Source organism: Mobula hypostoma, chromosome 15 (assembly GCF_963921235.1).
Source record: "Mobula hypostoma chromosome 15, sMobHyp1.1, whole genome shotgun sequence".
Taxonomy (NCBI): Eukaryota; Metazoa; Chordata; class Chondrichthyes; order Myliobatiformes; family Myliobatidae; genus Mobula; species Mobula hypostoma.
The window spans coordinates 1,135,215-1,151,585 of record NC_086111.1 but is presented as its reverse complement, the minus strand read 5'-3'; the positions used below and the strand labels follow the sequence as shown (position 1 = coordinate 1,151,585).

General features: G+C 34.7%; 2 protein-coding genes across 3 annotated transcripts in view; one reads left to right on the top strand and one right to left on the bottom strand.

Annotated features, from left to right (window-relative positions):
• The window catches only part of cenpp (centromere protein P), a 289,475-nt gene that overhangs the window by 165,208 nt on the left and 107,896 nt on the right, over positions 1-16,371 (bottom strand). The window lies entirely within an intron of this gene.
• On the top strand, positions 935-14,995 carry omd (osteomodulin). 2 transcript variants are annotated; one of them, XM_063068343.1, is made up of 4 exons: positions 994-1,021; positions 3,262-3,310; positions 9,373-10,301; positions 13,993-14,995. In XM_063068343.1, the coding sequence occupies exons 2-4, from the start codon at positions 3,264-3,266 to the stop codon at positions 14,205-14,207; spliced, it is 1,191 nt and encodes a 396-aa protein (XP_062924413.1). In that variant the 5' UTR covers positions 994-1,021; positions 3,262-3,263; the 3' UTR covers positions 14,208-14,995. The 2 variants fall into 2 exon arrangements, with proteins under 2 accessions (XP_062924412.1, XP_062924413.1); XM_063068342.1 differs by lacking the exon at positions 3,262-3,310 and having other exon boundaries at positions 935-1,021.

The following is a 16,371-nucleotide window of genomic DNA, read 5'->3' as shown; positions in this document are numbered from 1 at the left end:
AATTACAAATATAAAACACAAAATAATTGATTGCATTAAGTATTTACCCCCTTCAAGTCAGTATTTACTAAATACACCTTTGGCAGCAATTACAGCCTTGAGTCTGTGTGGATAGGTTTTGATTAGCTTTGCACATCTGGGCTTTGCAATTTTCCCCCCATTTTTCTTTACAAAACTGCTCAAGCTCTGTCAGATTGCTTGGGAATCATGAGTGAACAGTCTTTTCCCCTCTATTTATGCTCTACTTATTTAATTTATATTTTTATATATATTTATTGGAATTTACAGTTTTTTTATTATGTATTGAAAAGCACTGCTGCCACAGAACAACACATTTCATGACATATGCTAGAGATATTTAACCTGATTCTGACTTACAGCAACGCTGCAAGGAAGATTATCATTTATGGTATTTTTTTCCCAGGCCTCATGCTTATCAATATTTACTGAATACTTTTCTATGTTAATAATGTTATCAAAATTATTCATCAATATTTTTGTTAAATGAGCATTTTGTCCAAATGACTGCACTAAGCCATAGAACTGTATGGCTGGGTAAGAAGCAGCTCATAGTGTTTTACAGCATAGAAAAAGGCCCTCAATCATACCAGCGAGTGCTGTGACCTGTATGGTGCCTCTTCTGAGCTCCTCAGAAGAGAAGCTATTAAGGCTCTTACACAGATTTCTTTTTTTTCATATTTTCTTGAGCTATGTTTATGGACTTTCAAATTCTATTAGTGAAAAGGTTATGTCTTCAGATTTCATGAACAACTCAATTGAATTAACAGTCAAATAAACTTGGCATATCCAGACACAAGAATAAACCCAACCCATATTGTTCCATTTAAGCCCTCTATTAATTCCTTATGCTTTGTCTCAGAGGAAATATTCCAGATTTCTTATTCATATATGCTGGCAAAAACATTTAACCATAAAACTGAGCAGTCAGTGAGCAAATGGCTTTTGGTTTCCAGATTAATCTATACAATGAAGACACCATCAGCAGAGCATTGCTTCTAAGGTAAGGATAAGCTTAGTAAAGAAAACCAATATTAAAGCAGTATCTTTCACAATCATATTACGTTTTTTTGTTCTGTGAATCATCTTGCCTGAGAATCTATAAATGATTTGTGCATTAAGGTTTTCAACTCCCAAAATGCAAGCAAAGAACTTTATCAGATATGATGAAATGTTTAAATCAAAAGTTGAGAATAGCAATTGATTTCATCTTCCATTTATATAATTTTTCATCTTTCATCCAATGCCTTTGTAAGATATTTTGCATGCTATTCCATGATAAAGAACAATTAAATTAAGATTCAGTGGCATGTTTAAATAATGGGAAAAGGCTTTTATTTCTAAATTTAATACAAATTTGTAAGTTTGTTTTATTATTTTGGGAATGCTCCAGAGAATGACACCAATGCATTTCACTAATATTAATTTTCATAATCTGGATAATGATTTAGAATCTGCATCAAAAAGCAGGAAAATGCAACAGCTGATACTGCATTAATATTGAAATGTTAACTTCAAGATTTAATACGTCTCCAGGTGGCCTGGCCCTTCAATTCAAAGAAAGGTATTTTCTAACACTATAACCAGAAAAGGTTCAATTTCTTTTTCTTTTAAACCCAGTTTACATGGTGGAAGAAAAACTGATTTCGTTTGCATGTCAAAAGAACTTATTAAGAAATGGCAATTTAGGTATTCATTCAGATGAAGCTCATAAATGTACGAACGCAGTTATGACCTATTTTTATTTCAGCAAAACTTCATGGTTAACTTAAAGATTAGTTAGGATTGCCAATTTCAGGTAGTTTTACTGGGTTATGGCAACTAATGTTTCTTTTAATTTTAAGTTATAAATTATGGAAAATCTGTGTTTCAATATCTTTGTAAATATTTGTAACTGTGTGAAGTCTTCAGCATTTAAAAAAAATATTATACTGTCACAAATGACACTGTTGAACAAGAAAGAGATAACAATACAACTACCTAGAACTTGAAATCTTTAATCCACAACTTTATCAGTACCTCAATTGTCAAACTGTGTGTAACGAGCAATATCCAAGACAGATTTAACCATTTGGAAATACTTTTGCATCAGCAATAATAAAATACTACAATCCATAAAAACAAAATCACAGAGAAAACATTGGATTAGTATAATTAATTAGCAGAATTTGCTACACTGTTATTAATTAATATATAAACACATTCTAATTAGGGGAAAAAATAAATGTACCTCATAAAATAAGATAGCAATTTAACATTGGTCTTCAAAAACTAATCAGTGTCAAATTTTGAGAAGCAATTACTCTTAAAATTATAAAACAAAATTAAGCAGGAATGTATAACTTACAAAGCCTAGGAAAAGAACTGCATAGTAATGGATTGGCAATAGAAAATAAAAAGATTTGCAGAATTCTACACAGGAATGAAAATCAAATGCAATAAGTGCTGTGCAATGAAAATAAAAGATATAGGAAGTTACATATCTTTGCTTAGAGTTTCATAGGTGCCTGTTATTCTTAATATGGAATCTTGAGTGTTATGACCAAGCACAATCAGAAACACAGTTGTAAAAAATTGTTTATTGAGCAATAATCAGAATGTCACAGGTTCTTTTTCCCTTACCCCACTCCACCTCCACCTCATTTTGGAGACTCTAATAAGATTTAGCACCCAGATGCACCGTTCTCACCAACTAGCATCATCAACAAAAACCAAGAAATAACATTTGACATACTTTCTCATCTTACAAACCACATTAGATGATGTATTTATCAATGAACCACATTCGTTCCCTGTTACGTTACAGAGAACAATATAACAACCTTAACACTTGCCATTACACTTTGTCCTCTTTGAGTAGATCTTCCCGGACAAGTTTTCCATCATTCAATACTGATTCATGAACAACAAGCAGTTCTGACTAACTTAAAAAAAGAGGTACTGTAGAGGTGGTCACCAAAACTGATGGCATAAAGATTTAGTCCTTGATTAACAAAGAAAAAAAATCAGTAGTATATTGGAGAATTATTATTATTATAGCTCTGCAAAGATTCATCATCCAATTCTAATTAATTCCAAATTAACTAGGCCCTTTAGGTCAGCTGCAAATTAAGATCCTAGAATAACAATCAGATCCAAACAATGCATTCAACAGCATTTTGAGCTGAATGCCCACCGTGAATCCTTCTCTACAACTTTGCATGTCAGTAAAAGATGACTTAGTCTCTATTTCCTTGTTCCTAGTAATGCCTTGTTCTCACCTGTGGAAATATGATCCATCAATTTATATAAGGTAACTTACTCTATATCAATTGTCTTCTTATCTGAACTTTCCCCCTAGTAAAAGGGGTTAGATTGTTCCCTCACTATTAGAAGTACAAGATGAACCTGCTTACAGTCAGCTGACTCAAATCTTACTACACAAAACACAAATCATTTTGTTATTATAGGAGAATACTGGCAAATAAATTCAAAAATGTGCTTTATATGATGGTGAACAACGTACTTTAAAGTATACTGTTATTTTGCGGAGTCAAGAATATATTTTTTACTTTGGTTCAAAAGGAAAGAAAGATTTCATTTCTACAAGGCCAGGCCTCAGAAGAATCTTGCACTTACCAAATTAATACAACTATTTTCAGAACAAAAAAGTTTTTGTATGAAAACCAGAATCAGAAATGCAGATGCAGTATCTGTGAGAATTGCAGAAGTGGCAGAAATAGTTTTAAAATCTACAAACTGCTCATCTTTGAATCATAATAAGTCTATGAGCAAATGGAGGCAATGGTCGAACATACAGTATCCTGATGCAAGCTAGGAGCCAGGTAAAAGAATTTTAAATCAGCTGAACCAAAAGGAGAAGAATGAGTAAAGCCTGATCAAAAGTGAAGTCAACATGTTGAAAGATAAGTAAGCATGGACATCAGCTTCAGAAGATCATAAGCTGATGTACAGCAGAACAGACAATGTTATGGAAAAGGACTTCTTGAGTTTAGTAGAAGGAAACTTATTCTCTTTCAGTACTAGATTTCACATGTATTCCGACAATTTAGAGAGTACAATATTTGTAAAGTAGTACAGACCATAAGACCACAAGATATAGGAGCAGAATTAGGCCATTTGACCCATCATGTCTATTCCTTTATTCCATCATGGCTGATTTATTATCCCTCTCAATCCGATTCTCCTGCCTTTTCCTTGTAACCTATAACACCTTGACTAATCAAGAACTGATCAACCTCTACTTTAAATATACTCAATAACTTGGCCTCCAGAGCTATCTGTGGCAATGAGTTCCACAGATTTATTATCCTCTAGCTAAAGTAATTTCTCCTCATCTCTGTCCTAAATAGTATCCCTGTTCCCTCTGGTCCTAGACTCCCCCGCTATAAGAAACATTCTCTCCACATCTACTCTATCTAGACCTATCATACATATTGCTCCTTGTGTTCTGTAAGATAGCACTCATAAGATTAAAATGCTCCGCTCTTGCAGCGTACGTAAACTTAGCTGTCAATATCAGCTTAATGCAGATGATCAGAAGACAGCCTTGGCAATGAGGCAATAGCACAACAATCCTCCAAATATTTTCTAAGGCCCTGAATTACCTAAGCTGCAAAAGGCAAATCATTACTTATTCTTCCAAATACATCCTGAAAAAAGATACTTTTCATCTTCAAAAGGACATGTATATTCTTATGGATGTAAAGTCCTGCTTTTCCTTTGGATGAAATATTGCTAACAATACAGCTAATCTCATGGAAAGCAATTACAAACATTGATGCTCTAAATAGAGATGTAGATGTAAATTGAACAGTTTTTCGATGAATACTTTATGAAATTCTTGCAAGCTGAGGATTAGCTGATAGGAGAACTTCACATGGTGACTATGACCAGAAAACTGATGATATTACTGAAAGATATTCCACAAGTTGAAAATATTTTAAATGAATGGAAATTTTAAAATATCTCTCCCCCCCCCCACATAAAGCCTAATTCCATACTTCATTATTGTAAAACCAGTTGCAGCAGAGGAAGCTCGTTACATGACTTTTTAGTAAAGCAATTCATCAATTTGTTCACGAAAGAGCCTTCACTAACAAAATTATATTCAGTTGCCACAGCTTAAATATCTGAAGGGCTCTATCAATTGTGGCCAAGGCAGGAATTCCCAATTCTACCAGAAGCAATTCTATATAAGTGGCTATAGCCATTTATTCTGTTGCTAAACACTAAAATAATTGGAATAGATATCCTAACAGGAGTAGATATTCATAATACAGTAGATCATTAGATAGTCTTAGAAAGCATGTAGTTAGGATACCCACAAAGATGAAGAAAAAAAAACTGAACCAATCTGGTGACAAAACAATGTAGGTATTTTCTAATGAGGCCAGCCACCTACACCAATTTACACTTTGAGTTTGCTTTGGCAGATTGTCATTTAAAGTATAGCCAAGACAGCTGCAGTTGTGGAGCAGCAGTTGCATGATGGATCTTGTTGGTAGTCTCTAAAATTGTTACATTGTTACTTCCTTTCTAATTAATTTCCACAATCAATTTTCCTAAGCTCTGTTAGCGAAAGCTGGCAGGTAACATTCTGCTCCTGCCACTTCAGTATTGACCTATTTGATCACCCATATGCAGATTCTCCAATTTCTAAAATATATAAAGAAAACTAGGCAATGTTAGACAGTCTGAACTGAAAGAAAGTCAAACTTTCAGTCTGCAGTTCCTATCAAACAGGTGGGTCCATTTTTATTATTTTACTTGTTACAATTAAAATTGCTAATGCCTTCAGAAGAAAATTAATGACAGAAATCATCAATAGAGTAAAAATAAACACTTTAGTAAGAGTAAGTGATTTAACCCTCAGTACGGAAAGTACAGTGCTTATCCAGAGGCATTCAATTATTCATCATAGTCTGGTGAAAAAAAACATGAACATCGCCTGGAAGTGATATATATTCAAGTGGAATGCCTGAGTTATCATTCTGTTATTGAAAGCGTCTAAAAGAAGGTTTGCTTCCAGTTATTTTTGACCACTCCTGAACCACCCCATCAAGTTATAGCAGGATGCTTTGTATAAGAATGAATCTTTTTTGTCTATGTAAAAGAGAATTGTATCATTGTCACTGCCTATTTTGTTATATCAACTGATTGCTCCTTTGTTATTTATTCTCCATTCTCTTGCCTTCATTTTCATTTTTGAAATCTTTTTATTGATATATAATCTTCGACAGCTATAAAATACAGAAGTTCAACAAATTAGTGTATATGTAATTAATAAAGCTGAAGAAAAAATCATATGTGCTAATGAAAAAAAAATTTATATAAGAAAAAGAGGGAAAAAGGAGAACCCCAACTAACTGAAACAAAAAACCCACTAACTACAAAACAAACAAAAAAAAACATTAGCAACCAACTCCCGGAGCAATACGTCTTACAATCATTTAAATATATATATATATATATATATATATATAAAAAAGAAGAAAAAGAGAACAACAACCGCCAAGTCACATTTATATAACATAAAATTGGAAGGAAATCATATAAATTAATTCAAATTAAATGATAATATTTGGCAAAAGAGCCCCACCTTCTCTCAAAATCGAATCGGGGATCAAAATTTCTACTTTAATTTTTTCCAGACTAATGGGAAAACCATTGAATTAGTGTAGGAGCAGAGGTATCTTTCCACTTCAATAAAATAGCCCTTCTTGCCAACAATGTAATGAATGCAATTACATGTTGGTTTGAAAATGAAATACCCTGAATATGATGCGGAACTATTCCAAATAGAACAGTCAACGTATTAGGTTGTAAATTAATTTTCAAAACTTTAGAAATTATAGAAAATAAAGATTTCCAAAAAGATTTCAGTGAGGGACATGACCAGAACATATGTGACAAAGTAGCTACATTTTTGCACCCATCACAATAATTATCTATATTAGGAAATATTTTGGATAGCCTCTCCTTTGTTAAATAATAATGGTGAAAATTTTTAAACTGAATTAAACAATGATTAGCACATATCGAAGAAGAATTAACCATTTTCAGAACTCGCATCCAATCTTCATTTACAAAAGTCATAATAAGTTCTCTCTCCCAATCTTGAATGAGAGGTTATCTTTTTGTAGTAAAAAATAAATTATAAATTCTACCAATGGAACCTCTCACTAAAGGATTCATATTCAAAATAGTATCCAACAAATCAGATTTTTATGGAAACGTAGAAACATATTTTTGTAAAAAATGTCTAACCTGAAAATATTGCAAGAAATGTGTATGAGACAGAGAGTATTTGCTAATTAACTCTTCAAAAGTCATCAATCGACCATCACTAAATAAATCTGCAAAAAAACAGATCCCCTTATTTCTCCATAAAAGAAAAATGGGATCAGTAATTGAAGGGTTAATTAGCAAATTTCAAAATACAGGGCTAGACAATTTAAATTGTTTGAAATTAAAAGAGTTGTGAAACTGAAACCAAATCCGTAAGGACTGTTTAATAATAAGGTAGAGATTTAAATTGGAAATTTTAGCAAGTTGTAAAGGTAATGGAGCTCCTAATAATGAAGTTAAATAAAACTGATTAATAGCTTTAAATTCCAAATTAATCCAAGCTGGTTTTTGGTTCTTATCGAGCCAATGTAACCAAAAACGTAGTTGTCGAATATTAACAGCCCAATAATACAACCTTAATTTGGATAGTGCGAGTCCACCATCCTTTTTTTGGATTTTTGTAAATGAAACTTATTAACTCTTGGTTTTTTATTATTCCAAATAAAGGATGAAATAGTAGAATCAATTTGATCAAAAAAAATTTTAGTTAGAAAAATAGGTATATTTTGAAAAATATATAAAAATCTAGGTAAAATCATCATTTTCACAGAATGAATACGACCTATTAAAGAAAGTGTAAGAGAATTCCATCTAGAAAATAATTGTTTCGTAGAGTCCAATAAAGGAACTACATTAGCTTTATAAAGATCCTTATAGTTTTTTGTAACGATAATACCCAAATATTTAAAAGAATTCACAATTCTAAATGGAATATCATTATATATAAAAACAGGAACATTTAAAGGGAACAATTCACTTTTATTTAAATTAAGTTTATATCCTGAAAGTTTTCCAAAATCATTTAATAATTCCAAAATATTGGAATTAAGATACAAACCAGAAGATCATCTGCATAAAGAGAGGTCTTATGTATGGTCCCATTTATAGAAATACCATGAATGTTTTTAGCTTCACGAATTGTTATAGCCAAAGGCTCCAGTGCAATATTAAATAATAAAGGACTTAATGGACACCCTTGTCGAGTACCTCGTGAAAGTAAACAAAAGGGAGACCTAAGGTTATTAGTGATAACGGTAGCGATAGGGCTCGTATAGATTATTTGAATCCACTTATTAAAATTATTATCAAAGCCAAGTTTCTCAAATACATTAAACAAATAAGTCCATTCAACTCTATCAAATGTCTTTTCTGCATCCAGAGAAATAACACATTGGGGTGTTTTGGATAATGGTGAATATATAATGATCATCAATCTCCGAACATTAGAAAAAGAATAACGGCCTCTAATAAAGCCTGTTTGATCCATAGAGATAATTTTAGATAAAATGTTTTCCAAAACAGTTAGCCATTATCTTAGAAAGAATTTTAGCATCCACATTTAATAGTGAAATAGGTCCATAAGATGAGCATTCAGTAGGGTCTTTATCTTTCTTAAGGATTAAAGAAACAGAAGCTTCATAAAAAGAAGGTAAATTGCCTTTCTCAAAAGATTCATGAAATATTTCTGAAAGGTATGGAGAAAGTAATTTTTCAAATTTTTTGTAAAATCCTACCGAATAACCATCAAGTCCAGGAGGTTTACTTGATTGCATTGACCATATAGCTTTCTGAATTTCATGCTCAACAACTGGAGCATCAAGGGTCTGTTGGTCTTCAGCAGTAATTTGAGGAGATTTAATCTTAGATAAAAAAGCCTTCATTTTGGAGGGATCTGCAGGAAACTGAGGTTTATAAAGAATGGAATAAAATCCTGAAAAATATCATTAATGTCTTCATAATTACTTACTATATCTCCATTATCTTTACGAATCTTTAAAATTTGTCTTTTAGCTTTAGCAGCCCTTAATTGGGAAGCTAAACGTCTATTATTTTTACCCCAAAAATATAAAACTGACTTTTTAATTTAAGGAAATATCCTTCAATAGGATAAGATAATAATAAGTTACATTGTGGTTGTAATTCCACTCTCCTTTTAAACAAATCAACATTTGGAAAAATTCCGTTGATATTATCTAAGTCTTGCCTTCATTTTAATTTCAATAGAGACAAAACTGTCACCATAAGAATGGCCTTCATCACAAGGCTGCCAATTTTCATACTTCTCTTCGGTGTAAATATTCTTTGTCAAGAAGTCGATTATTCGTCTTCCCAACAACATCAACGAAGCATTCGTACACCCATAAATTTTGAACTATATGGACCATTTCCCAGAGAGTGTGCTCGTGAATGTCGGTGCGTACCATCATTTCCTTTGGCTATGTACTGTGATAATCGAAAACTCACAAATATTCCCAATATTCCAGCGCATGTGAGATATCTTTTCCTTCAGTTCAATGAAATAGAAAGTGTGCCAGAAAATGCTTTTGTTAATGCAACATTGCTTCAAGAAATTAATTTAAGTCGCAATAAATTGAAGTCTTCCAAGATCGCCAAAGGTGTTTTCGGCAAACTCAAACATCTGATTACTCTTAACCTAGCATACAACAAACTTGAAGAAATCCCAGCTCCACTACCTAACAGTCTTGAAAGACTTTCTTTGGGTTTCAACAAAATTACTAAACTACCTGCTGATACTATACGATCATTGATAAATGTTACAATTTTGGATCTTGGTAATAACCGACTCCCTGATGGTGCAGTTAAGGGAAATCACCTTGGAAAAATGAAGAGTCTCCTACAGCTAAACCTGCGCAGTAACAAACTCAAATCCTTGCCTGGAGACCTCCCAGCTTCTCTACTACAACTTTCAGTTGAAAACAACTCTATATCGTCCATCCCAGCCAATTACTTCAGAAAAACTCCAAATCTCATTTCATTAAGGATGGCACGCAATAAGCTTAAACAAGTTCCATATGGTGTGTTCAACCTCTCAAAACTAATGGAACTGAATCTAGGTCACAACCAACTGACTAAAACTTTCTACGTTTCAAGGAATCTAGAACACCTGTATCTGAACAATAATGATTTTACAAGTATGCATACTATTATGTTACATTCTTACTAACCAAAAGTAACGATTTTTAAAATAATTGTATTAGATGCATGTTCATGCTGAGGTGGTGCTAATCTGAAAACGACTCATCAAAGTGCATTAAGTTCAAGAAGGAACATGTTTTATAAAAATAATATATAGCAAATGTTGGAATTTTCATTGAAATGTTGCATGGAACAGGTCCTGCTGGCCCTTTGAGCCATGCCACCCAGCAATCTCCCAATTTAATCCTAGCCTACTCATGGGATCATTTACAATGACCAATTAATTTACCAGCTGGTACATCTTCTGACTGTGGGAGGAAACCAGAGCACCCAGAGGCAACCCAAGCAGTCACGGGGAGAACGTACAAACTGCTTACAGGCAGCGGTGGGAATAGAACTCGGGTTGCCTGTACTGTAAAATGTTGTGCTAACCACTATGCTATCGTGCTGCCCTGATATATTTTTAAAATCATAATGGTATAATTACACCTTGGAGCAAAGTGATGTAAATACTCAGCAGATAGTATGGATTTGTGGATAAAGAAACAAAATGAATTTTTCTGATAGGATATAATTAAAGAAAACTAATCGGAAAAATTCTGAATGATCTGCTGCATATTTACAACATTCCTGTTACATTTTATAAAGTCCATCCATGTAATACCCCAGTTTTTGCATCAACACCTGACTACCTTTTTTCCTTTGATAAATAACCTTCATTTAAATTCAGTGACAAAATTTCAACTCTCACCCCAACCAAGCTGCAAATACAAATATTCCTATAGGATTACAATCTGGTGGTATCAACTAAAGGGTGGCTAAGAAAGGAACAGGCACTGTAGACAAAAAAGAGATACATCCTGAATACTGAAATAATATTTTACATCATTCATTACCAAGAAGAGAATGTTGACACTTGTTCAAAAAGGATGTGGCAAAGATGAGGGATGATGTTGGGGGGTGAGAGATAAAGAGCAGAAAATGCCAGAAACAGGAACTTTTAGAGAAACAGGGATTTTAGAGATCAGGGATTAAGAGAAGTGAATTCAATACTCAAAAGTTTTTTATATTTTAGTTACTGAGGATACATTCTGGTTCAGTAATTATAGTTGGCTGGGAGGAAAATGGTTTTTTTTTCAAGGAACATTGAATAAAGTGAGCTAAACATCAGTGGTGGGAAAGTAACTGGAGTCAGCATGGCTTTGTATGGCAAGCAAGGAAATTGTACCAAGTTGCCTGAAGAGGTTATCAAGAGGATTGACATACACAGGGCAGTAGAGATTGACTACATGGACTTTAGCAAGGCCTTTGACAAGGATCCACTTGATAGGCCAGTCCAGAAGACTCGATCACATGGGAATAAGGCGAGCTAGAGACAAAATTGGCTTTTTAGTAGGAGTTATATGGTGGTACTGGACGGTTATTTTCCAGACTGGAGGTCTGTAACCAGTGGTGGGTCCAATGCTGGTTTTCATTTATATCAATAATTTGGATGGGAAATGGTGCACAATTAGTAAGGTTATGAATGACACCAAAATTAGTGGTATATTGGACAGTGAAAAAAGTTCTGCATTGTATTTAACAGATTTGAGATCAACTGGGAAAGTGGGCAAAAGAATGGCAGATGGAATTTGATTCAGACAAGTGCAAAGAGATGCATTGAATCACAACAAGGAACCCTGGGTAGTATTGCAGAACAGATAGGTCAAGGAATATGAGTAAATAGTTCACTGAAAGTGACAATATAGGTAGACAGGGTGTAAAGAAGGTGTATGCCATGTTTGCTTTCATTGGTTAAGTACTGAGTATAGGAGTTGGGACATCATGTTACAGCTATAAATGATGTTGGAGAGAATGCACTTGGATTATGTGTGTTTCAGGATGCCGTGCTATGAGTAATGACTGGAGTAACCCAGAAAGGTTGCAGAGAAGGACATTGCTGGGATTGGAGGGTATGAGCTACAAGGATGGACTAGATAGGCTGGAATGTTTCTCCTGGAGTAGAGGTGGTGAGTAGAATTAAGGTGAATAGTCACAGCTTTCTTCAAAGAACAGAGTTTCCCTCACTCCACCATTGATGTTGCCCTCACCTATATCTCCTCTATTTCCTGGACAACTGTGCTCACCCAATCTTCTCGCAGGCTTAACATTAATAGTGTTCCTCTTGTCATCAGCTACCATCCCATGAGCCTCCACATCCAACACGTCTCCAAAGGGATCCTACCACCAATTACATATTTACATTTGTCCCCACTCTTTGCTTTCCACGGGGATTGTTCCCTTCATGATTCCTTCGTCCATTCGTTCCTCCCCACTAATTTCCGTCCAGACACTTATTTCTGCAAGATGTCAAAGCGCTACACCTGCCCATATACCTCCTTCCTCACCTCCATTTAGGGGCCAAACAGTCTTTCCAGGTGAGGCAAAACGTCACCTGCCAATCTGCTGGGGTCTTCTATTGTATCTGGTGCTCCCGAAGCAGCCTCCGCTACCAGTAAGACCCATCTTAAATTTGAACACTACTACATCGAGCATCTCCACCCTACTTACCAAAAGCAGGACTTCCTGGTGGCCAAACATTTTAATTCCGATTTCCATTCCCGTTCCGACATGTTAGCTCATGGCTTCCTCTTGTGCCACAATGAGGCCACCGTCAGGGTAGAGCAACAACACTGTGTAGCCATCAACCTGATGGCATCAATATCAAATTCTCCTTTTGGTAAAAGAAAATCCCTCTCCCTCCCCTCTTCTTCTATTCCCCACTCTGGCCTCTTACCTTTTCTCACCTACCCATCATCTCCCCCGGGTCCCCTCCTCCTTCTCTTTCTCCTATGGTCCTCCTCTCCTATCAGATTCCTTTCTCTCCAACCCTTTACCATTCCCACACACCTGGTTTCACCTATCACCTTCCAGCTATCCTCCTTCCACTCCCCTCATCTTTTAATGTTAGCATCTTCGCCCTTCCTTTCCAGTCCTGAAGACGGGGCTTGACCTGAACATGGACTGTTTATTCATTTCCATGGACGCTGTCTGACCTGCTAAGCTCCTTGCACATTCTGTGCACATTGTTCTGGAGCTAGAGCATCTGCAGAAGTTCCTGTGTTTAGAGGTCATAGGTTTACGATAAGAGGGGAAAGATTTAAGGGAGCTATGAGTTTTTTCACACAGATGGTAGCAGGTATAAAGAATGAGTTCCGGAGAAAGTGGTAGAGCTGAGTACAATTATAATTCTTAAAAGACATTTGGACAGGTATATGAATAGGAAGGATTTAAAGAAATGGGGGCCAAACACAAGCAAATAGGACTACCACAAGTAGGCACCTTGGTTGGTGTAGACGAGTTCAGTCAAAGGGTCTGTTTCTGTGAATAACTTTATGACTTTAAAGGTTATAAAAAGCCAACTTGACATTTCCTTATCTAATATTGAGAAATTAAGGAAGATATGGCACCAAAATCAGCACACGAACTACTAAACCATATGAGAGATTAAATTTGTGATTTTTTTCCATCAATATGGCAGACCAACTGTTCAATCCAATGTTTTGTAATTCGAGGAGACACAAGTGCATAGACTCTGATCCATTCCATGATGATTGTGAACCCACTGTAATCTTAAGTACAGTAATATCTATAAATGTCACACAATGTTCATTTGATTGCTAATAATGTCTTTCTTTTTCCTTACAGCGCTTAATGTTACTTTGATGTGTCCTACAACCAACATAACGAATCCAAACCATCTGACCTATATTCGGCTTGAGAAAAATAAGCTGCAACGCCCTTTAAGTACATATATCTATGCCTGTTTTCCTCATCTTCGAAACTTATTTTTCGGTGAACAGGATACTGTACCAGTTGTTGAAACCCAAGAAGCACCTGAATTGGCTGGAACACCAATTTGAGAATCAGATCACTGAATTAATTACTAATTATAATCTATATTATGCACTAACAACTTCCAAAACATAGTATGAAGCTACTTTTCCTACTACATATAAGCTACTTAAGCAAAAAATGTATAATTCCTACTGTTTAATTTCTCCATTGTCTAATTATTTCAAATTGTCTCAAAACTCATGAGAAGTGAAGACAAGTGTAATCATTTAACTCATTATTTTCAAGTAAGTTTTCCAATTAAGCATTTGGAAAATTCAATTAAGAATTGAATGAAAAAGTTACCAAGGCTCACAATCATGTCCTTTATATTCATGAAATTTATGCTCTCATCCCTTCTCCTTCTTCCTACAAACAAGGTAATTTTCATTCTCATCATCTTTTATCCAACCACCACGTAAATTTAATGAATCGATCCACATAATTTCTGACCCACCTACAATGTGATGAAATTCCAAAGGCATGTTCTAATCTCTTCCCTTTGTAACGTGAAACAACTCTTCCCTCTCTACAGATCTTCCCTGACCTGCTGAGTATTTCCAGCATTATTTTTTATTTCAGGAAAAAGACATTCATCTTTATTAGATGGGACATCATCAGATAACTATTAAATGTGCAGTGCCACTGAACTGCAAGACTCTAGAAGAAACAGTGTTGCCTACACTCAGAACTCAACTTTGCAACTTTCAATCTCATCTATGCACATTGTAACTAACACTGAAGCAGGAAAAGTGTTCCAAAAAAAAAGTCAATGATGTATGGGCAACACACATCAAAGTTGCTGGTGAACGCAGCAGGCCAGGCATCATCTCTAGGAAGAGGTACAGTTGACATTTCAGGCTGAGACCCTTCGTCAGCACTAACTGAAGGAAGAGCTAGTACTCTTCCTTCTTAGTCTCTTACTAACTCTTCCTTCAGTTAGTCCTGACGAAGGGTCTCGGCCTGATACGTCGACTGTACCTCTTCCTAGAGATGCTGCCTGGCCTGCTGCGTTCACCAGCAACTTTGATGTGTGTTGCTTGAATTTCCAGCATCTGCAGAATTCCTGTTGTCAATGATATATATTCTATTTGTAATTATTATACCATTGATACTCAAATTATCAAAGTAATCTTGAATACAACATGAACATTTCTGATTCAGGAAAGATTGATTGTCGACTAAATTAATGGCGAGGATTCTCATAAATATGAATACCAAGTCAAAGTCATTGAAATAGGTGGAGAGTACAATTGTTGCAGGGGAATGATTATGTCTAAGTCAAACCACCAACCTACACATTAACCAAAGATAGTCTTCCACTCTAAGTATCCAATATCACTCCTTCCTTGCAGTTTTACCTATGCCAGCCCTCTGCTCATTTTATCCATGTACAAATGTTCTCAAATATTTGACTATACAATACAGCATTCATCTGCAATAAGTGAATGATAACGTTGTGAAGTCAACATGTTTAAAAAAAAATCTTTCTCTTTAGGGTTTCTTTAAAAGATCTGAGTAAGTATAATTGAAAAGCTTAAACACTTGCATAAAAAACCATGTTCATTAGATCATAAGATATAGGAGCAGAATCACGCCATTTGGCCCATTGCGTGTGCTCCGCCATTTCATCATGGCTGATCCAATTTTCCTCTCAGCCCCTTCATGAAAGAATCTTTCTTCTTATAATACACTCATCTATCATTCCCTCCTTAAAATCCAATGACTGACATATCTAAATCATTCCATCATTGGCAACTATAACAGATAATCTCTTTCTCAAAAAAGGAAGATTGAGTTAGCAATCCAACATCTGAAATGAACTTCTGTAGGATTAAATACTCATATTGATGTTACTGATTTTAATTCTCAAGATCTTTTTGTTTTCATTAAGCCTATTTCTTGAAATATTGTAGCTAAGTATAACATTTTCAAGGTGACACTCAAATGGATAATTTTGTCCGCAAGGAACAAGAGGGTATGATTACTAACATATGCCTTTGTATCCAACTGTAATATCTTTATTTACCAATGTATTGCATATTTTCTCTTAGGCTATCACTATATATCATCAACAAAGTAAGCAGTTTCATCTCAAAAATGGAAGACCCATTCATAGTTCTTCAATCAATTTTATTTTAACAAATAAAATGTATATTAAACATGCTAAAATTACAAAAAAAGTCATATCCA